General features: G+C 35.0%; 1 protein-coding gene across 4 annotated transcripts in view; it reads left to right on the top strand.

The window, feature by feature from the left end:
* The window catches only part of PKIA (cAMP-dependent protein kinase inhibitor alpha), a 71,337-nt gene extending 49,553 nt beyond the window's left edge, over positions 1-21,784 (top strand). For 3 of the 4 annotated variants that reach the window (XM_023495956.2, XM_031946238.1, XM_031946239.1), the window contains exons 2-3: positions 14,798-14,975; positions 20,025-21,784. In XM_023495956.2, the coding sequence (XP_023351724.1) occupies positions 14,798-14,975; positions 20,025-20,101 (255 nt within the window). In that variant the 3' untranslated portion in view covers positions 20,102-21,784. Of the gene's footprint in view, positions 1-8,243; positions 8,481-14,797; positions 14,976-20,024 lie in introns of those variants that run through there. The other variant, XM_012541247.3, reaches the window with a different exon arrangement.
* The last annotated feature ends 1,040 nt before the right edge of the window (positions 21,785-22,824 follow it).

Here is a 22,824-nt window from a genome sequence, read left to right as displayed (position 1 = left end):
ATAAATCATTCCTTATTTCTGGAGCAAAGCTAGTTGATTGGTTAAGAAGAGTTTTTGATCTGAGCCTAGAAAATTAGTTCAGACTCTTTAAAAGAAAGTTAGGAAGTCTTGATATTATTGTCCACTATAAAATAATGTGGAAAAAACACAGTTATAGCCATGTGTGCAAATGGAGAAAGGAAAAAAGAAGTCATGGCACTGGCATTTTGACAATTAAGGGTGTTGCTTAAATATAGAGGAACTGGCATCTACAAAGAAGCTAAATTGGCAGTTAGGAAATACATACGAGAAATATGTGGAAAACATAGTCATAGCACCTGTTTCTCCCTTTGGCTGCAAAGAGGCATATTGGAAGGTTTAATAAAGAATTTTCAACAGGCAATATTGAGAGAAAAATAGATGCTCAAATACTAGGGGGGAATTGGAAAAGCTTGCTGTTTAGAGGATGAGGAAATAAAAAGGTTCATGGATGTATAGAGCTGTATATGCGTGTTTTAAATTGATGACCTGTTTTCATCCTTAAAAAGAAAGCATTTGCCCAATTTCAATTAAATACAGTATTGCATTATCTTGATGTGCAATGGAGAAATGTTCTTTATTACTGCTTGAAAAGGGTGCCAATTCCAAATAGATGTGTTCCGCCTCCATCCCACCCACTTCCTTCTAGACCCAACTGGATTTTTCCCCTTGTGTTTCATTACTTTCTTTTCTTTTATCGTAGGAATGAAAAAGCAGAAAGAAGGGGCGGGGAGGGAGGCGAGAGGAAAATTATTACAACTACAGTTCTCAGTGAGAGACATCAGCATCTAAAAGGGTGGCTGTTCTAATTGCTTATCTTCTATGCATATAATAATACCCAGTTCTGGGGGAATGATTTTTCATTCTGTGCAAGTATTTGAGCCTCAAGAAAGCAACTATTTGATTAGTGTTCCTGTGTGTTAAAGAGATGGATAATGATGAAAATGTTGCATTTTCTTTTTTTCTCTCCATCACAATATTCTTCATTATGATAGTTAAGTTCAAGTAGAATGTATTGTTAACTTGCTTGAAAAGTCATATCCCCTTTTGCCTTCCTCTGAAAAACCTTCTGATTACATTTTGAAAGTGGGAGGTAGGAGAGAAGAATGTTATAAAGGAGGGAGAGAAGAATGATTCTCCCCTGTGAGTCACCATGTTTGAGTACTGTGGGTGTTAAGACAAGATGCATCTGTATAGTCTAAAGCTGGTTTTCAGCATACCCCTACTGTGCCTTGTTGGGGCTAAGATAAAAAAGAAATAATCAGAAACAGTTGGAATAAAAATCTTAAAAGTGAAGTGATGTCACTGAGCTTCCAGAACACAATCAAACAGAAATCCATGTAATTTCACTGGAATATCAAATGGTTGAATAGGTGTGCTCCTATAGTATTTTGCGATAGATAGGAAAGAATTAAATAATTATAAGAATAGGCTTTCCTCAATAAAAGATATCAATTAAGGAAAATTCACCCAAGCCAATGAAAATTCATTATTTTATTATTTGCTTGGATACAACTGGGGAGGCAATTTAACAAGGAAAATATGATGGGGGATGGAGGTTGGGGGGGGCAGGTCCCCTAATCTGTCAACCTCTGTCTGCTCATTGGTAAAATAAAGATAATAATAGCATCTCCAAAAAGGGTTCAGATAAAATATGTATATTTTACATTATTATTGTTGCTGTTATTATTATTATTATTATTGTACTTATTGTGTTCACTGATAGGTGGTAAGCTCTAGAGACAAAAAGACTCATTTTTGTCATATACCAGCACCTAACATATAGTTAGGATCCTATTTGGCACTTAAATATTTGGTGTCTTAGTATTTTGTTAGATCATACCAAATATACTTCAGGTTTGATTATCATGCTATTTATCTACCACAGAAAGTATATGACTCATTATCTTGAAGAGTTGTTATATGGAAACATCTCATACTGGAAATCTTGGAAAAAGTACAGTTGGCACTATAGAAATAAATTGCAGTCAAGATTGTAAGACAGTGAGACACATTTATTCTTCAAATGCAGAGACTTTTTTCAATTTTCAAAAAATCTCTCCTCCCCTTACAATTACATGTCTTACACATAGTGCACATTAAATAAATGTTTGAATTGAATGGAGAGCTGAAAAATACTGTGTCTCTACCACAAAAAGTGCTCTTATTACAATATCTAAAATATAGCCATGTTTAAATACAATTTGCTTTGTACATATTTGGATATATTTATTTTAATAGTTATTTGATAATTTTATGGATAGAAGCAGTCTGGTAATGGACAAAAATTTTTGCTTTTTATACATACTATGTGGCCCTGGCCAAGTCATAGTTTCTCAAGGCCAGAGGCTAAAGAGACGCCAACCTAAATTATGATAAAGATTTTTCTCAGTGGGAGTGATTTGAAGTTCAGGTCATCTATCTATAGACTTAGTCTTTTATGTTGTGGCAATGATGTAGGTATTGGGAATATAAAAACAGAAAGAGTCCCTTCCCTCAAAGAACTTAATATACTTCATTCTTTCTCTCTATTCTAGAGTGTAGGAATTTCTCACCGGATGAGAAGCAATCCCAACTATGCTTATAACTATTAACTTACCTTACTACCTCTCATGGTACAATTTACAATATTTAATAGAATTAAATTCCTCATCTAAGATGTCGAGTTTTATAGAATGAATAATTAGTCTCATTACTTGATGATATATTCCAAATTCTAGACAATGAGTTAATTTAGAACAATAGAAGCCATTTATGTGTCATTTAAAATCTTTGCTATTCCCCTAGATATATAACAGCCAGTTCAGAAGGTCATTATTTCTTTAAAAGACTTCAGTGGTTCATAGCCCCCATAGCACATCTCTGATCACCATCACAATCACTTAAGCATCTTTATTAAGACTGCTGGATCTCACATCTTGAGTGGAAGCTCTTTTTGTTCTGTTTTAATATAGCCACATCTTGGATGTTCTAAGGCATTGCTCAAACTCTGATATCTGACTCACCTCCTTCTTTATCTTGAAACACAACTTCCTTCTCCCTCCCCCCTTTTTTTTTGTTTCCCTTATGACACCTGCAGAACTTATATGTCCTTTTAGGAACAGCTTCTCTCAGTATGACTCCTTTCTTTTCCATTTTGCCAATTCCTTTTGCTGTAACTTGGCTAGACTATATATATACACAACTGTATGTTTGCGCATTCCATTTTCAGCCTCCTAAGTTTTTATATTCCCATTGAATTTTGACTTAGCCTGTTTAGACAATTCCCATTCCCTCAGCCATCCCTATATGTTTTTTCCTCCATTTTTGGGATGCAAATAATTTCCAGATTGAGATACTGTCCAGCAAAGAACTGGTCCTTTACAGGAAGGTTCTTGCCATCAGACTTGAATTTGTCTCTCAGTGATATTGATTCTATTACCCTTTTCCTAATAAACTTCTGGTACAGTGTCTATAGCCTTCTTTCTGGACTTTTTTTTTTTCTTTAGAATACTAAATTTTTAGTTCCATCAAACAGACACTCCCTCTTTTCCTCCTTTTCTCCCTTTCATTCCTTCCTGATCTTGGAGGGTATTCATTCTCCTTCTGTAAAACTTGAACTGTACTGTGTCCCATACTTCCTATGTCCCCTGGGTCTTTGATCTTAGAGTTAATATTTGTCTCTGGCTCTATTTATCTCTACCTGTGTCTCCTTATCTTCTCCCTCTTTTTCATTCTCTTTCTCTTCCTCCCTCACTTCTTTCTCCTTTCTTCTTTTCATGTAATCTTTCCCTTTCATTTTCTAATGTTCCTAATATTACTGGTACTCCCAGCTGTTATTCAGTTTCTCTTTACTGCCAGTTTTTAAAAATCGCTTATCTGTACCCACAGCTTTTACTTTAATCCATCCATTCCCCTTTTGTCTCCTGAAATCCGGCTTCGGTTCCTACTCCCAATTAGAATTGCCCTCTCAGAGCTTGGCAGTGCCCTTTTGTTAGTATTCAGGCAGCCTAGCTTCATGAAATACCCTGTACTGCAAGTTGTCACTTCTTGAAAAATCTTTTTCTGCCATGGCAAAATATTTTCCTGATTTTCTTTTCTCTCTAAATATACAGATGACCACCAAATTGAGTCATTGTGTCCTATTGAAATCATCAAGGAATTATGTCCAATTACTGCCATCACAGGCAAAGTAATTTGCACTTCTTCTTGCACTTAATTTAGCAGTCTTGTGTATCTAAACAAATCCCAGTACTGCTTTCTTGTGCCTTATTTACTACATGAAAATGTGATTTGGTTCGTCTTCTTGCTTAGAACTATGGATTCCATCCTTGTTTCCAATCTATCCCTTTACACCTAATCTATAATCCTCCATTTTCCCAAGTTTATTTCATAAGATTCCCCTTCAATAGCATTGTAGCCCAAATGGATTCTTAGCCACATATCTGCATTATAGCCCAAGTGGATTCTTATTTCTCCCATTCCTGAAAAGTTCTTCTTCCTGATCTTGGCCTATTGAAGTGCTTTCTTTTCTCAAAACTGCTCAGATGTTCTTTCATCCTTTAATCCTTTCTCAATCCCCATCACATGATAATTTCTCTCTTCAACTTTTCTCATAATACATTTGCCTCTTATCCCATCCAACCTTGCATCATGCTTATTTTTAGCACCTTCATTGTGTCTCCCTCTCCCTCCCCTGTTAGATTGGAATTGTTGGGGATTGTACTACATCTCTATAATCCCATTTTCTACCACAGTCTTGTCACAAATTTACATTCAGGAAATTATAGTTCTTTTAGTTACTGCATTTAACATAAACATGAAAAAGAAGCATGTGTTTCTGAGTGTTGTTGGTTAAAAATATCATATATTCTGTTATTTCAGAAGTCTTGTAGGAGGCTTAGTCATTTCAAATCTCTTCAGTGTTGGTCACTCAGAACTTCCAAAACATACCATGTCCTTTGTTCAAATGATGTAATTAAATTAATGAGTCTTTGTAGATCAAAACAAAAATCTAGATGATAGCTTATTAGTGATATAAATGTAGAACAAATTTGCAATTTGAGACCACTGATCTAATCATCTGTAAAATGAGGGCATTGAATTGTTTTATCTTTTCTTCCTGGCAGTTGTAAGTACCAAGTGTCTATAATACTTAATGTTCTTTTAATGATAATGGTGATAAAGTCAGACTTCAGTTCTGACATCAACTTGCCACTGACTGTGTGAGACATTGGTCAAATCGATTAACCTCTTTCTGCTTTAGTTTCTTCATTTGTAATGTTCAAGTAATATTGCTTGTCACTTGCCAACCAGCAGTATTCCTTCTGCTAATTGACTGACTTGGCAGGGGTGTTGCAAGGATTAGCTGATCAATTATTTAAGAACTCTTTGAAATATTAAATAGATGATGTAAAAAAAATCTTTAAAACAGTAAGACATCAGATAGCTCCATGAGTTTATCTACTAAATAGACTTTAAATAAAAAGCTTTCAAAGAAAAGTAAAAACTTAATTCTCACAAGAAGAGTGAGAATTCTGGATTTTAAAAAATCACATTAAAATAATAATTACATTTTACTATATAAGATAGATTCAAAGGATGTCAGTGCTATTAGAAACCTTGAGGATTAGCTAGTATATCCTTTTAATTTTGAAGATGAGAAAATGGATTGCCATGGTCATGCAGCAAATTAGTGGCAGAAATGGGAATATTAACTGGTATTGTTTGAATGCTGCTAATATATTTGATAAGTATCATTTTCAGAGAAGTTCAGAGATTGTCATGGGAATTAAATCCAAAGTTATTGAGTGTTGTGACAATAATAATTATAATTAGCATGTATCCAAAAATCCAATTGGCTGCTGACCAAAAAGTTATTGCCATCTTAATTAGAATCTTTTTTTTTTGGGGGGGGGGGGGGGGAAGGCTTAGAGCATCATGATTTCATTGATAAAAACATAAAAATTCTCTCCACTAAAGGAATTAGCTACCCTATTATAGTCATAGAAGTATTCATTCTTCCATATCTGTGACTTTGCATAGGCTACTCTTCATGACTGAAATGTACTTCTTCTTTACCCATTTCCTCTTAGGATTTTTATTTTCCTTCAGAATTCAACTCATATTCCACTTCTTTGGAAAGACTATTTCTCCCTTAGTTGTTTCTCCTTCTTTTCTAGATTATCATGTGTATATTTATCTGTGTTAATGTGGTATTTACCCTTTCTAATATAAACCAGGAATTTCTGGTCTGGTTTTCATTTTGGATTGGTCTGAATTTCATTTTATCTTTGTATAGGGCATATTGCTGGCTGCTAGGCATATAAAATAGTTGCTTAATAAATGCTTGGATTGTATGGGATAAATTAGATCTGAGGATCATATCCAACTCCAAGGCCCTTTGATATTCTGATAGTGAAAGGAAAAAGTGGAGTATCTTTAATGACCATCTTTCTCTTGTATATAAAGAGTCTTTAAATATAGTGTAAAGAGTAATATATTCAAAATAAGAGATTTGAACTATGGTTCTGGCTCCACAGTTAACTACTAACAGTGTTACACAGCTATAGCAGTTAAGTCATTTCTTTGTTCCTCAATTTCCTTATTTGTAAAAAAAAACAAAAAGCAAAAAAAACTGGACAAGATTATCTCTCAAGTCCTAAATAAAGTACTAATTAAAACAATTTGTACTTTAAAGATGGAGTACATCTTTGTAAGTTTAAGGGTACCTGAACAAAGTATTGATGTAAGTATAGTCAATGTGTCTGTTATAGCTGGGTAATTATTTCCTGAAATGAGGTTTGGAGTTCTTTTGGATGTGTTGGCTCTTGAGACAACATACTATGGTAAAAACATAACAAGACCTACAGTTTTGAGTTCTAGCTCTACCTACTAGCGTTGACCTTTGGCAAAGCACTTCATCTCTCCAAAATTGTTTCCATAACAGTAAAATGTAAATAATTATTGCACCCATCCTCCCAGAAAAGCTACAATGATTACATGAAATTAAATGAATATGAAATATTCACTTTTAAATAAACATATAATTCCTTGCACAATAAAAAACTTATATAAATGGCATTTATTTATAGTTACAGTTGCTGTTTCATGGACCTCAGCTTACAATTATAGAATTTTAGGCCCTTTAAAAAGAGTGAATGAATTTGTCCTCAATCGTAAAGAGTGTAAAATTACTGAAAATAAGTAGGATTGAACAGAAGTGCATTGAGTCAGGACTTAAAAGAGATAGTGATCATTCATTATTGGTAGAAAAAGTAGAAAATATGATGCACGGGGCAGGCAATATAAGCAAAGTTATGAATGGGGTTCATTTGGCGAGTAACAAGATGGAGAACTATGTACCTGTGCTAAATACAGACACTTTTTAAAGGTTAAATATTTTTAAAATTTAGGTCGAGTTTGGGGTAAAAATAAGCATATTAGTGGGTTTTTTAATTAGGAAAGCACTTAATATGTTTTTGCAGAAAATCTCCCCACAAATAATTTTAAAGGAGACTCAAATTGTCATCTTAAGAATTTTATGGAAGCAGATTTACTTAAAGATTATTAACTGAGCTATCAACATCTTTTTGCTAGGCAAAAGTTTTCTACTTTGTTCGTATCAGATCTTATGATGAGGGAAACACTGGATTACTACCAAGGAGGCTAAAAAAATTTATTCCTGCCTTTGTTGAAGATAGGGCTTAGATGATCACTACAGTCCTTCTCACTTCTTAAATTCTGTCATTCTTTCCTGGTTTCTGACTCAACAGGATATTTCCAATGAATAATCACCCCTTTTTTTTATTTCCCACCACTTTCATTTTTTATCTATAAAATATTATGTATATTTGTCATCCTTAAAAATGAGTTATATTGAATTCTAGATCGATAAATATCGTGCCCCTAATAAGTTCAAGGAAAGACCAAACAACAACCAAGGTGTAAATTATTCAAAGACTCTTCCTAAAATCAGAAAATAATTTATGTGACTTCATCAAATAAGGATTGAGGAGCAGTATAGTAGCAAATATCATAATGGGGCAGGAGAGTTCTTGTTGATCAAAAAACACGACCCTATTTCTTATTAGAAAAACTTTTAATGCAGCCTGGTTGCATTCTTTCCATTCCTTTCAAGTGCGTGTCTCATTTCATTTCTTTCCATTTCTGAAGTAAAATTAGCCTGTCATCCAATCAGCATTTAGCATATGACCAGCTGTCACTACAGTAACTCAATTTAGAATGTTCATAGGCCTGAAGGTCTTGGAGACAGCAATACCAAAATACTCAACATGCTATATTTAGGAGACCAAGTACAGGCTTCCTTTTTCCTAGTTTCCTTTGACAAGACTAATATATAGATGCTACTAACCCAAACTTAAGCTGTCCTTTGGGCTAATTAAAACTGGATGAGAATTATGAAGATGAGACAAAAAATTCCTCATAAAACAGAAGGTGACTCCTGAACAACATATTCTCAGGTTGGTATCATGGGACTAGGGAGAGAGGAGAATTTAATAGAATGAAAACAAAAGTTTAAGGACTTGTTGTTTTTGGGTCTTGGAGTTTTAAATTTATAATTTGGGAGAATTTGTATCTTGTAAAAAATTGCATGCAAAATTATTTTTAAGTAGCAGGGTTTTTTCTTTCCTATCAGACTATAAATACTTATGTAATCTTTTCTCTCATTTTATACAAAAGAAATCTATTGCATTCTTTAATACACTTGAACTCTATTTCCATTTTGAGGTTTATTGGGGCTCCATTTTTCAGTTACATAATCAAACAGGTACATTTGAGATATATGTATATATATATATGTCATATAGATTTATCTTCATTTGCTTACATGCATCCTTATAAAGTTCTTTATATGATACTGAAATCTGTCCATTGCTACTACTAAAATGAAACCTCTAAGTTTTCCTTTAGCTCAGTCTATTTATTTTACTCCTTTGGTTTCATTAAATATTTATTTTGAATTTATTGTTTGTGAATCCAACAGGAAATTAATCTCTTAAGGCTATTTTTATACCTACAAACTTGTAGTTCATCTTCCAAATACATAGTTGGAGCCACTCTTATGCCAGAATCTCTAGTGATTATACATTTGACTAAGAGAACTGGGACTTTTTTCTCTTTGACTAAAAATTAAATGGAATAGTTTGAAAAGAACTATTACCATGTATGTAAAACCTACCATAAACTTAGAAGACACTGAACAATTAATGCAGTAATTTTAAGTTACTTCAGTGAGGGAAATGGGAAAGAAGTGATCACCCAGAGAATCATCAGTAAAATAAATGCTGTCCAATAATTGATATGTTTTGCCTGTGAGAGGAGGTAAAAAAGAAAAATTACTTGTATGTATGTTGTTCATAGTAATAAAAATTTAGCTATGTCCATACCTCAGCTCATTTACAGTGAAACTCGATTATAAGAGATTCTACATTGCATAAAAGGCGTGTGTTGAGGGTTGGGGTGATCTGTGTTCTGAAACCAAATATAAATATTTGGCTTAAATATTCTGATTCACTTCTTTCCCTATTCACATGGATAATGCTAATTTATGTGCTATCAACCATTCTCTGTCACCCACCTAGCTCATTGCTCATATAGGCAAAGAAGTGAAAGTTATATTTAGAATTTAATCCCATCTTCGGTGAATGTGAAGGTGTGGGAGGAATCTGCAAAGAAAAAGTCTGAATGTGGATTTTTTTTTTGGTTTTGTTTTTCATTTATTTATTTAGAATGTCATGAAGGCCTTAAAAGGCACATTAGAACAAATGTGGGAGAATAGGATGAAAGCAAAATGGTAAAGGATCAATTTATCAGGCTACCCCCATCAGCCTCTCCCAGTTCCACTGAATTTGGGATTGGATTGGCCCACTGCTGCCGTATTCTCTACTTTCACACCCCAAATATAATTGCTTCAGAAGCAGTTCCAGCTAGTTATAGAACTGATTCTTGGCCAAAGGAACGATTTGGTTTTAGGCACTTTTTAGAAATATCGTTGTCTTAAGCTATTTCCCATGTATTTCTTTTTATCTCAGTCTGTGATTCTAAGTTCCTTGATCTGTTTCATAATCATCTTTTAATTGAAATACAAGTGGGTGTTCATTTGGTTTGGGGGTGATGTACAAGGCAAAAAAAAAATGGTGACATTATACATTAAGAAAATTAAGTTGTTCTAGGATATGATGGGTATTTGGATGCTAAAAATTATATGTCAGTAAAAAGAGTAATTTGCATTTTTCTTTGGGGCATAAAGGTATAGAAATGGGGACAGGGTATAATTAATGCCAATGTATCTAATGGAGTTGTTCACATAACTAAACTTAGAGAACTCATTTTCTTTGTTAGAGAACTGTGTATATGTGTGTGCGTACACATTTATAATATCTATCCAGTACTACTTTTGATTTCATCACTATAAGGGACTCCTGCAAGGAATTTCCTTTGCCAGTGTGGGTCAACCCTTGCCCTGTTGCTCGAGGCAGGACTTGAATCCAGGCCTTCCTGAGTCTGTTACAAGCCACATTGCTCCCAGTCCAATCATCACAATTCCAAGCAACTGCAAACTGTTGGTGTTCTTTTTCCAAAACACAGCCAGGTGATAAAAGTTCAGATTTTTTATTGTGTCCTTCAATATAGCCCGGTTAGCTCAGGCCTATCTCTCCGCCTGGTTCCAAGAGCTACCTCCGAATGTCTCCAAATCCAAAGGTTTGTCCTTCCAACTCCAGCCAGCACCAAGTTAGAAGATAAAATAAATCTCTCTTGCCTCAAAGGCTTCCTCGCAGAGTGCTCCTCCCCGACCCCTGGGAATGTTCCCAAGTAACTCTCTCTCAAACTCTAAGAGCTTCCTAGATATATGTGATCTCCCAAAGGTTAACTCCTCCTTCTGGAGAGAGAGGGATTCTGGGTTATCTCCCAGAGTGCTCTTTGGCCCTAAGGGAGATGTGAATTCGGATATCTCATACTAAGCCATACTAAGCCCTGAAATCTCCCAAATGTGTGAACTCCATTGAGTACTTAGATACTTATGAGCTCTCTAAAGGTGTGAACAACAAGCATCGTTTCTATCAGTTGTACTTAGTACCTTGTTTCAAATTCTGGCCCAAAATATCTCCTTCTAAGATCAAATCAATCATACTGAACCATGCCAAATTAGATAATTATTGTCTCTTTCAACTCCAATGGCTTAACAGTTTGTAAAGATTCCAACAGCAACCCAGGAAGAAGAGCCAGCTGAGCTGAATCAACAAGGCATCCTGATGGAGTGATGGGAGGCAGCCTGTGCCAGACCAGTCTGACCACCATCTCCTCATAAATCTAGGTGGAAACAGACCAGGGCCTTTGAGCCTAGAAGCCTTCAGAATATTAGTGCTTCCAGACTTGATCCTGAGAAGCAGCTCCTGTGGAGATGCATCCTGCAGGTCTTATGTAGTCATAGCTCCTGGAGACCCAGAAAGTTCTTGCCACCAAAGTCCTTGGTACTCTTGAATGGAACTGATTGGATGAAGTTTTCTCTAGTTTATCAGACTAGGCCTAAGTCCACATGCTCCCTATTCCCAATCTTGAACCCTGGAATATAGGAAGTTAGTGAAGTTCCAGGAAGTGATGTGACCTGTAAGAGGTAGACAACATTGGTGACCATTGGTCAAGGATGGGTACGTCCTTTTAGTCTATCCAATGAGAAGGCTTGGGTCTTTTGCTTTTTAAACCTTGGACAAGCCAGAAGCTGGCCAAGTTCCATGACCACATGGCAAGAGTTGGGATGAGTTCCAGGTGTCTAGGCCTCTTCCTGCAGGGATTAAATAAATGCGTTCTCTTTGTACCTGAAGATGCCTGTGATTAGTTAATTTGGGGAAAGGGGTCTAGCACCTGTCCCACACACTGTCAAAATTGTTCCATATTAGAAACTGATCTGATTTTATTCGTGGAAATGACATTAAAGAAAGACGTCGGCATTTAATAAATATATTATTTACTCATTTTGTGAGGATCAGGTTTTTTCTGTATGAATTTTCTTCATATTTTTGAGGTGTCTCTTAATGAAGTTCAGAATGTTAAAATATTTCCTAAATGATGTTACTAAAGCTAATTATTACTATTATTCGCTCATTTTATGAGGATCAATTTTTTTAATGAGTTTTCTTTATATTTTTTGAGGTGTGTCACTGAAGTTCAGAATGTAAAACATTTCTTAAATGATGTTATATATTAATGAATGGAAAGCACTTGGCTATGTATCTGAACTGGGTTCTAAATTGAACTCTGTCACCAATTCCTTGTCTGTGGCCTTGGTCAAGCCAATTTACCTCCTTTAACCTCATTTTTACTCAGTTGAAAAATAAGAGAATTAAGGTGATCTTTTTCTTCCTATGCTGATAATATATTTCAACATGAGATGGGACAGAACATGGATGAAATGATCTTTGAGGTTCTTTCCTATGCTACAATTTGATCCCCCCAAAGAATGTAAGCTTCTTGGAGACCAGGGACTGACTTTTGTAATCAGGGTATCAGCCTGAGATTTAAAAATAATCTTTTGTTTTTTGCCCTACCCACCACTATACTTATCTTCCTCCTTCTAGAATGTAAGCTCCTTGTGGAAGGCACTGGCTATGTAATGAGGGGTGTAACTTCTTTAATATCCAATTAATGGGGAATGGGTGGAGAGGGACTTGTGCTTCAGAATAAGAAATAAAATGCTGCCTTTGGAGTTTCAAAGGTGTGTCTACTAACCTAGGTACTCATTCTTGCAAGAATATAAGATAAATCTTTCCTGTATTACCCTCCCAAAAATAAATAAAATAAAAATTGATCTCAATATGTCATGGGGAATTATGCAGTGTAAAGGATGCTGGTTTGAGTTCAAATTCTGATTCTATTGTGCTTGCTTATTTGTTGTCATTTTTCAGTTGTGTCCAGTTCTCTGTGATCTGATTTGGGATGTTCTTGGTAGAGATACTGGGTTGGTTTGCCATTAATTTCTCCATCTCATTTTACAGATGAGAAATTTTGGCAAACAGTTAAATCAATTGGCCAGGGTCACACACCTGGTAAGTGTCTGAGGCCAGGTTTGAATTCAGGAAGATGAGTATTCCTGATTCCAGATCTGGCCACCTCTATCCACTGAAACATCTAGCTTAGCATATTGTAGATACCTAATAAATGTTAATCAACGACTGACTGCTTCTTACCTCTTTGATATTAAAAAGTGATTTAAATTCCCTGGGCCTGAGTTTTCTCCTCAGTAAAATAAGGGGCCTGGATTTAGATGACTTTTGAAATATCTTCCCATTCTGGATAATAGATGATCTCTTTTTAAAATTTTGTCCTTCAGATCCCCTCATGAATATACACCTCCATAGCTTTCTCATTTCTATCCCTTCTCTTTCCAGTTAAATTCATTTGCCCTTAAGAAATGTTTTCCTTTTGTTTGCTACAATCTAAGGATTGGGATATTGTGAAATGCCAAGTAATTTTACTGTTACCATATTAAGTGCTTAAGCAGCTACTGGAAATAACAATGGTCTTTGGGCTCAAGCCAGTAGAGTTGGCCTATTGGACACTAGGCAATAGTAAAAGTAAGGGGCAAGGATTGGGGATGGGGTGGGAGTGGGCAGTCCTAAGAAGCAAAGTTCAGATCTCCCTTCTGATAGATACGCTCAGTTTTATAAAATGAGGAGATTGGATTTGATGGCTTCAGAGGTACTTTCTAATATCCATTTTCTTTTATAATCCTTCTGAGACCACGGGTATTAAAAAAAAAAAAAAAAAAAAAAAACCTGTTGCATTTGCCCTAGACATATCTTTGTGGTCTCTTTAAATTCAGTGCATATTTATTAAATCCCTACTGTATGAAAGTTATTGTATTGTAGCTGGGAGTGCATTGATGAAAAAAATGTGTTATATATTTATTGTAAGTTAGTAATAAAAGTATTCTAAAATTCATTCAAATGAACAAAAAATAAGAACAAGGCTCACAATCTTACCCAAATCCTAAGATGGAAAGTATATTGTTCAATTGGCTTAATGTATGGGTCAGCAAACGGTCATCCACTGAGGCCTTCTGCCTATTTTTGTACAGCCCTAGGGGTAAAAATGATTCTTACAGTTTTTAATTCAATGAAAGTTTATTTTAAAAAATTTTTTTAAACATTCTTAGGTAGAGAGCCTACCAAAACAGGAAACAGCCATATTTGGTTTAGAGGCAGAGGTTTATTAATACCTAGGTTAATGGAAAGAGCATTAGAATAAGAAATAGATGACCTAGAATCTAATAGTCGTTCTAACTAACTCTGGCAGGTATCATTGTCACCATTTTACTTACAGATGGGGAAATCTGAAGCTCCAAGAGATTAAATGATTTATCTGAAATCACAGGATTGATAAGCAGGAAAACTTCCACTTTAACCCAAGCTTTCTGATTTCAAGTCCAGTACCATTTCTACCACATCCTATTTTTCCCCCTCAAAAAATAGATATTGTTTTGAAAATTTTGTGCATTTTTTCCCCTTTATAATCATAAGATTTAGAGCTGATGAGGAACTTAAGAGAACATCTAATTCATTTTAAAGAAACTGAGATCAGAGAGGAAATTGAAAATTTATATGATCTAATCATTCAACCTTTAGCAAAAAGGCCAAATTTGCAAGCCACACTGAAATCTTAACACAGACTTAAAATAGAAATTTTTTTTTTTTTAAAGCTAATGTTGCTGTGGGACAATAGTCAACATGTCACTGCCTTTTATATATATTCACCTAATCTTCACTATTGTCTTTTGTAGGCACTGCTATGTGGATATTTGTTAGCAATGACGGATGTGGAAACTACGTATGCAGATTTTATTGCTTCGGGAAGAACTGGTAGAAGGAATGCCATCCACGATATCATCGTGACTTCTTCGACCACCAACACCACTGATGTCTCCCTTAAGCTGTCGGACCTTGATATCAACAAGCCTGGTGAGTGGGGGGAGGGAAGAAGAGGAAAGGGAGAACACAATTTTTTTTTCTGAAAGTCAGGGAATTGAGGAATTTGGAAATTATGGTACTTGTTGTCAGGCCAGCTCAGACTCATATATGTTCATGAGATAATTGAAATATATTTCACATGACTTATGTTGAGTGTAAAAAGCAACATATGATTATAACCTTATATATATATATATATATATATATATATATATATATATATATTTTTTTTTTTTTAGTGGTTATGGACAAAGGTAAATGTCAAATTGTGGCTTCTAAGTTAGTACCATTCTTTTAAAAATAGATTTTATTTATTTATTTTTTACATATTTCCCAATGTTTCCCCTCTTGAGAGAAGTACCTATTGTAAAGAAAAAAAGATAAAATAATAATTATTTTGCACCTCCCCCCCAAAAAATTTAGATACATTATGTGCAGTGTTCCACATCCATAGTCGTCACTCTATGCAAAGAAGTAATGCGAAAGTGTTTTCTTATGTCTGCTTTGGAGCTCAACTTGCTAATTAATTCTTTAATGGCCTTCAGTTTTCTTTGTTGTGTTGTTCTTTTCATTTTAGTTGTTGTTATTATGTGTACAGGATATTGTTTTCCCTGATTCTACTTATGTGATTTTGCAACAGTTCATATAAATTCTTTTGTTCTTTTCTGTATTCATTGTCATCATCATTTCTTAAATTTAGTATATTTGTGTTTCTATTACATGAATGGAAGAGATTGGTTTAGCTAAGCCCAATTTGTGGACATCTACATTCTTCCCCATCCTCCCCTCCTGCTTCCCCTCCCTCCCCCTGCCCAGCCCCCAGGTTTTGGTGTTATATGCCTTATAACATTATAGGTATATGGAGTCTTTTTGTCATTATTATATATTATGTAATATGTATATTATATAAGGTTATTAACCTTTACTCCAGTGACCTATGGAAGTATTTTCCCATGGTCATACTCACTTCTGAGCCTCATTGTACACATGCTGTCTACAAAAAATACTGTGTGGTGCGTTTTTAGACATTTCATGGTCATTAAAGGTCCACTATATCACTTACATAGACGATTTAACAAGGGTAATTACCACAAATGAATCTTGAATCTGTGCTGCTACTCCTGTCCCATGCTGAATAGAGAAAATAAAGGGAAAAAAAAGTAATGGAGAGAAAACTCATTGTTTATAGTACAGTTATGCTGGCAGCCTGTGAAGGAATCCTTTATTTTTCTCATGGTAAATGAGGTACAGAAGTAATGTATCCTGCTTTTAGCAACCCTGATCTTCACCAGGAAGATCTTTTTTTTTTTGTCATCAAGAGTCTTAAGTCTGGTACTTGACCATAAGAACCAATAGCTTTTTCAAGAACATTTAAACCTATTGTTATTTATAAGAACTGCCTAGTTCTATAAATAAAGGGTAGAAATGGGAGGGAAAAAAAATTCCATGATTCTGGGGTTAATCATGGTAATTTGACATTTCATCCAATTTATCAGAACTTCCTATAACATTCTTGGAATTGATTTTTTTTTCAGTATTGAAGTGCAGTGTGACTGTACTGAAAAACAACAGAAACCCAGAAATCATGCTTATTTGGGAAAAGATTTTATTCTCAGAATCATAGTCCCCAAACTGGAACTCGCCACAGTTGCTATTTAGTCCACCCCATGCCAGAAAAAGAAAAAAAAGCTTAGAAGAGGAGAAAGGGAACAAGCATTTATTAAGCACCTGCTATGTTTCAGTTAGTGTTGGAAGTACTTTACAGATATCACATTTGATCCTCACAACAACCTTAAGAGATAGATGCTATCATCTCCCTTCCCCAGGGTCTGCTGTTGTCCCATATGTCCCATAATGTCCTTCTAGCCTTTATCTCTTTAACCTCAACTCTTGTACTCTCAAGCTGTGCTCTTTCTCTCTTTATTTTCACCAGCTCCTTCAAACTTCCAGCTTCCAGTTCCTTTCCAACCATATATCTTTATATATACTTCCCACGACTCTAGTAGTAGTAAGAAGTAGTAATACCTGGCAGCATAGAAAGATAGAAAAAAGATAAAAAGCATGAAAAATAGTTGATTTAAAGACCACCATTCACTTTGTAATAGCACTTTTATACTTATATATTTTTTCCTTTCTATCTCCTTTTGATACTGTTTTTTTGTACCTTTATTGATAATGGCTTTTTGTATTATAATTATCTTGTACCAGCCTTACTTCACCTATTAAATGGTAAACTCATTTAGAGTAGAGACCCAGTATTCATTTTTGTATGTATATATGTTGTATCACTTTGCACATAATAGGTGTGTTTGGTATTTATTTGTTGAATTTGATGATTCAAAAACCATGTTCAGTGATAAAGATAAAAGTGATCCTAAGAAATGGCTATTATTATGATTCCTTAGTACATATGAGAAATTGGGGTCTTGAGAAAATAACAATGACTGGTTTCATTTGTGAACTTTGTAGGGCCCAAAAGAATTTCAGATCTAGAAAGGACCTAAAATCATTTGAAGATATAAAAATCAACTTTGTCAGTTATTCACTCAGCAGATATTTATTAAGCACCTACTATGTCCCAGCCATTCTGCTGTACTGAAGATGCAAAGACAAAATGAAGTGATTCCTGCTCTAAGAAGCCCATAGTCTCTCAGGGGAACTAACTTTGTGTGATATGATGGGTGTGTGGAGATGTGTGTATTTGAACAAATATAAAGTAGTTATGGAGGGTACTAGTAGTTGGACTAATTGAGGAAAGGACTTGCTTTAGATGAGAGGAAGGAATGTAGTCCAGATTTAGAGATGTGAGTTAGAGTGTTGTGTTTTAGGAATGATTTTTTTTAAATGGAAGGCAAATAAGAGGTAGGCAATCAACATGGTAAATCCTGCCCTTTGAGGAGTAGTTTCTGGAAGTAGGGATGTGTAGGCACATAATTAGGACACAATAATACTTGTCAAGAATTTGAAAGGCTGTTGTGTGACCAATTGTTCTGCTTGACTAAAGAAATAAGATTTAGGAGTTAACAGGTAGAAAAATATTTTAATTCTATTTTACAAAAAGCTTCCTATTCCTGGGACAAAAAGGTGCCTGAATAATTAAAAATGGAATGACAGGTCTTGGCTTTTCAGGAGTTACTCTATGACCTGATATTGGAGAGAAGGAGTTTCACCAAATCCAAATTTTCAGAGTTATGTGTCATCTCTCTCATCTCTTTTGGGACCCAATTTGGCAGTCTGTAGATTCTATTGTACCACTAAAACTAGATTCTAGCTCTAGATATGACAATGGTATAAAATATTATTCGTCAGGTTTAAATCAGTCTCATGGAAGGGAAAAATATTCTGATTTCTCTTTTTTTCCCCCCATTTTAATGGTATTTTATTTTTTCCAATTACATGTAAAAGATAATTTTCAGCATTCACTTTTATAAGACTTTGAGCTCCAGTTTTTTTCCTCTCCCCAAGATGGGAAGTAATCTAATATATGTTATACATGTACAATCATATTAAACATGTATATACATTAGTCATATAGTGAAAGAAGAATCTGAACAGAATGAAAAAAGAAACCACGAAAAAGAAGAAACAAAACAAAGAATGAAAATAGAGTGCTTTGATCTGCATTCAGGATATGCATCCATGCATCTTTTCTCTGTTTTTAGAAGCTATGACTTGCCCGGGGTTACTTTCCATTTTTATCCTAGATGATTCTATTAGTCTGAATGTACCTTTCTCAAAGTAGGATCTCATCAAAAGTAAAAATACTTGTATGTGTGTGTGCACCATGTATGTGTACAAATACAATATACATATATGTATGTATGTGTGCATATACATACATACATATATATGTATATACACACAGAGATACCCACAAATATATGCTTCTGAAAAATAGCATTAACACAAGCTGAATTTGAATTTTAATATCAGCAAAATATCTGGAAATGATGTAACCATTATATGAAACAATACAGTCCTTTTGTTTTAGCCTCTGCTATGATGTCCTTGCCTTGGAGAAAGTATTGTTTAGCCTCCAAAGTTCTTAAGTCATTAGCTAAAATTGCTATTGAAATTGCTAGTTGCCATGGAGGCTGTTCCAGGGACACTATTTGTCCTTTGGGAACTGAATTGAAATCATAGCCCATTTCATACAATCAATAGCCAACTGTCAGGTGTTCACATCCTATAAGTTTTTCCTTTTGTCTGTAAAGCTGAAGTGGAAAGACCTCTATGCTATGATTCTATGCAAGCAGATATCCCCCTTCTGTTCTTAAATACTTTTACTGAGTTCCATTTGTCCTTGATACATAAAGAAATCCTACTGATTGTTTAACACTGTGTTCTATAGATAATGGATGATATGTAGTTTTTTCCCACACTTTAAAAAATATGACATTAAGTTTTATGTGCAGATATCACTTGCTTTTTGATATCTGCTTGGAAAACATGACCATAGATTGAAAGAAAATGGAAATATTTATTTAGATGTCTCATTAGTAATTATGAAATTTCCCATTTATTTATCAGCCATATGTTATACGTGCATTCCAAGATGGGAGTTAATTATCATCTTGTTTTTTGAATGGGAATGTCCAAAGCTCATAGTACATTTCACAACATCAGAACTAGTCAGTCCTTGAAACATTTAAGCCATTGTCTTTATTTTTGGCTACTTACCAAGCAAGTAGCATGACTAGAATTGAGAATTTTAAGTCTTTTCAATTTATCACCAAGCACAATGTGTTTTGTTTTTCCCTGGTTTCTGTTGCCTTTCAGCTCAGTTCAGCATCCATGAATTAAGAGATTGCTAATTGCAGAGTTTACTATGTTTGGGGCTGGGGGAGCTAAGTCCTTTCCCTCTGGAAACTTACATTCTAATCAGTAAATAGAAAACATTACACAGTATTTGTAGAAAAATGGAAAGTATTGTTTCAGTTCATGGAGGAAAAGGTCATATACTATTTTGTCTTAATTTCCAGTAAATGGTGCCCCAGTTTTTAAACTTTCTCTTTCTTTCTTGATTATTGTCTCTTACAGAAGGAGAAGGAGATGGGCAGAAAAATCCACCCGAGCAAGGAGAGAACCAGGGGGGAGCACCCAAGCAAGATAGCTAATGTCTCCCCTGGCCCTACAGACACAGCTGCTGATGTTCTCACCCTTCAAGGCCTGACTGGAATGCATGTATTTCCATAAGTAAGAGGAGAGGAAAGAAAAAATGGCTGTTCTGCATTGCTGAAACCTGCTTGTTGTCCTATTAAAAATGGGGACACAGGCTGAAGCAGTTGCGGACAGACTTTTCTCTACCTCTGTCATTAGCAGTGGTTGAATTGGCATGGCTAAGCTTGGGACATCTCCATCGGATGGATCCTTTCACCTGATCCCATGATGAAATGCTTGTTTGTAGAGAGTAGCACGAACAGATGATGATTCTTCTTGTAGTAAAATGGCCCCTCATAATGTCAGAGGATTTAATTGTGTTTTATTTGAAAGGGTTAAAGTGATCCTCAGAGCTTAAAAAAAATCTCTGGCCAAAGTTTTCTCCCACTAAAAAAGAATCATAAAGAAAGTACTGTTTTTAGAACCATGTATTTGTGTTTTACAGCTTTGTTATTTACAATGTTTTTGTATTATATGATTTAGATGCTCAACACTGCCCCCCTTGCTTATGGAAAAAAAAATTATGTTACTGTGAATTTTTCTACCACTTATTTTTTAAAGGATTCTCCCTCTCTACCACTTATTTTTGAAAGGATTCTCTTTCTTTCTTTTTCTCTCTCTTCCTTTTCTCCTTCCCTCCCTTTCTCTCTCTATTTCTCTCTCTTTCACTGTTCCTTTTTTTCTTTCCCGAAGTATAATGTGGTGGTGTGCACATGATAAATTAAAATGTCACCTCCTAAATCAAACAGGCCTAATACTAACTCAGCAACATTTTCTTGTATTATTACATTGTTATACAGGCCTCCTAAATGATTCATTAATGTGAATATTAACTTAAACTGCAATGTTTATGGTGCCCCGTCATGTTTGAAATAGCCACTTTGCTTGCCCCTTGCTGTTTATTCAGAAATTGGGAATCAATATGTCAATTCACGTTATTCTCTCAGATTCAGGAGCTTTTAAAACTTGAGTTTTTTTGGATCACTTTTTAAGCTTTTGAGAGGGAAAAAGAGAGGGGAAAAAGTCATTCCAAAAAATTGGAAATGTATCTTTCTGGAGGACCTAATTTTCTGTTGCTAAAGTATAGATTTGTGCTACTGCTTTGATTTGGGAGGAAAACCCACCTCCCAGTGTAAAGATGAAAAAAAGTGGAGAAATGATCCCATCATAATCATGTGGACACTAATCACATAAGTAAAGCCCTGCTGTTTGGGGTTTGTTTGGTTTGTTTTTGTTTTTCTTTTGGTTTCATTTTGATTTTTAAATTGTTAAGATAAAGTGGTGTCTTTTTTTCAGGCCTCAATGGCTTCAGATGTTATTATGCACTTTTTAATGTTTGTAAACTTTTACTAATAACTAGTGTGATTGCTTTCTGGTATGTAATAATCATCATTATTGGGTTAACAATACTTCTTTAATACCGTTTATGGCCCCTGCTGTGTTTCTACAGTACATATCATGGTGCTTGTCACATGGACGTTTTCTGTGAGATGTGTAACCCTTCTGGTCAGTATTATACAATCATTTATTAGTGGTAATAAATAAGAAACCAGTAGTATGACTCTGGTTCATGAATGACTGGAAAAAATGACAGGCAGCTGGAAGTACTGTATCAATAAAAAAAATCTATTTAACCTTCACTTCACTGCTGAGTATTGTAGGTAGTTCTCTTCCTTTGGGTAATTCATCTGTTAACATGGACATGTCAAAGAGTTAGGCTTTCTGTAGAGTCACAGAAAAGATAAGTATATACTTATTTCTCTTTATACTATTTTCCAAATGAGTGGGAGAGGGTAGAAATTTTTCTCATTTTTTTAAAACACATACATAGTTTGCAACACTGACCCTTGCAAAACCTTGTTTACAGATTTTTTTCCCTCCCTTACCCCTACCCCCTCTCCTAGAGGTCAGTAATCCAATAAATGCTAAACATGTGCAGTTCTTCTTTACATATTTCCATAGTTAGCGTGGTGCACAAGAAAAATCAGATCAAAAAGAAAAAAATGAGGAAAAAACAAAAAGCAAGCAAGCAAACAACAACAAAAAGAATGAAAATGCTATGTTGTGATCCACACTTAGTTCCCACATTGTTCCCTCTGGATGTAAATGGCATCACAAGATCATTGGAACTGGCCTGAATCACTTCACTGTTGGAAAAAGCCACATCCATCAGAATTGATCATCGTATAATCTTGTTTCTGTGTATAATGATCTCCTGGTTCTGCTCATTTCACTCAGAATCATTTCTTGTAAGTCTCTCCAGGCCTCTCTGAAACCATCCTGCGGATTATTTCTTACAGAACAATAATATTCCATACCATTCATATACCATAGTTTATTCAGCCATTCTTCAATTGATGGGCATCCACTCAGTTTCCAATTTCTTGCCACTACAAAGGGGGCTGCCACAAACATTCTTGCACATACAGATCCCTTTCCCTCCTTTAGGATCTCTTTGGGTATAAGCCCAGTAGAAATACTGCTGGATAAAAGGATATGCACAATTTAATAACTTTTTGAGTTTAATAACATTGCTCTCCAGAATGGTTGGATTCATTCACAGTTCCACCAACAATGCATCAGTGTCCCAGTTTTCCCACATCCCCTCCAACATTGGTCATTATCTTTTCCTGTCATCTTTAGCCAATCTGAGAGGTGCTGACGCCAATATGGTGAGCCC

This window comes from Sarcophilus harrisii, chromosome 1, assembly GCF_902635505.1.
Source record: "Sarcophilus harrisii chromosome 1, mSarHar1.11, whole genome shotgun sequence".
Taxonomy (NCBI): Eukaryota; Metazoa; Chordata; class Mammalia; order Dasyuromorphia; family Dasyuridae; genus Sarcophilus; species Sarcophilus harrisii.
The sequence above is the reverse complement of the archived record's forward strand: the minus strand, read 5'-3'. Positions and strand labels throughout refer to the sequence as shown.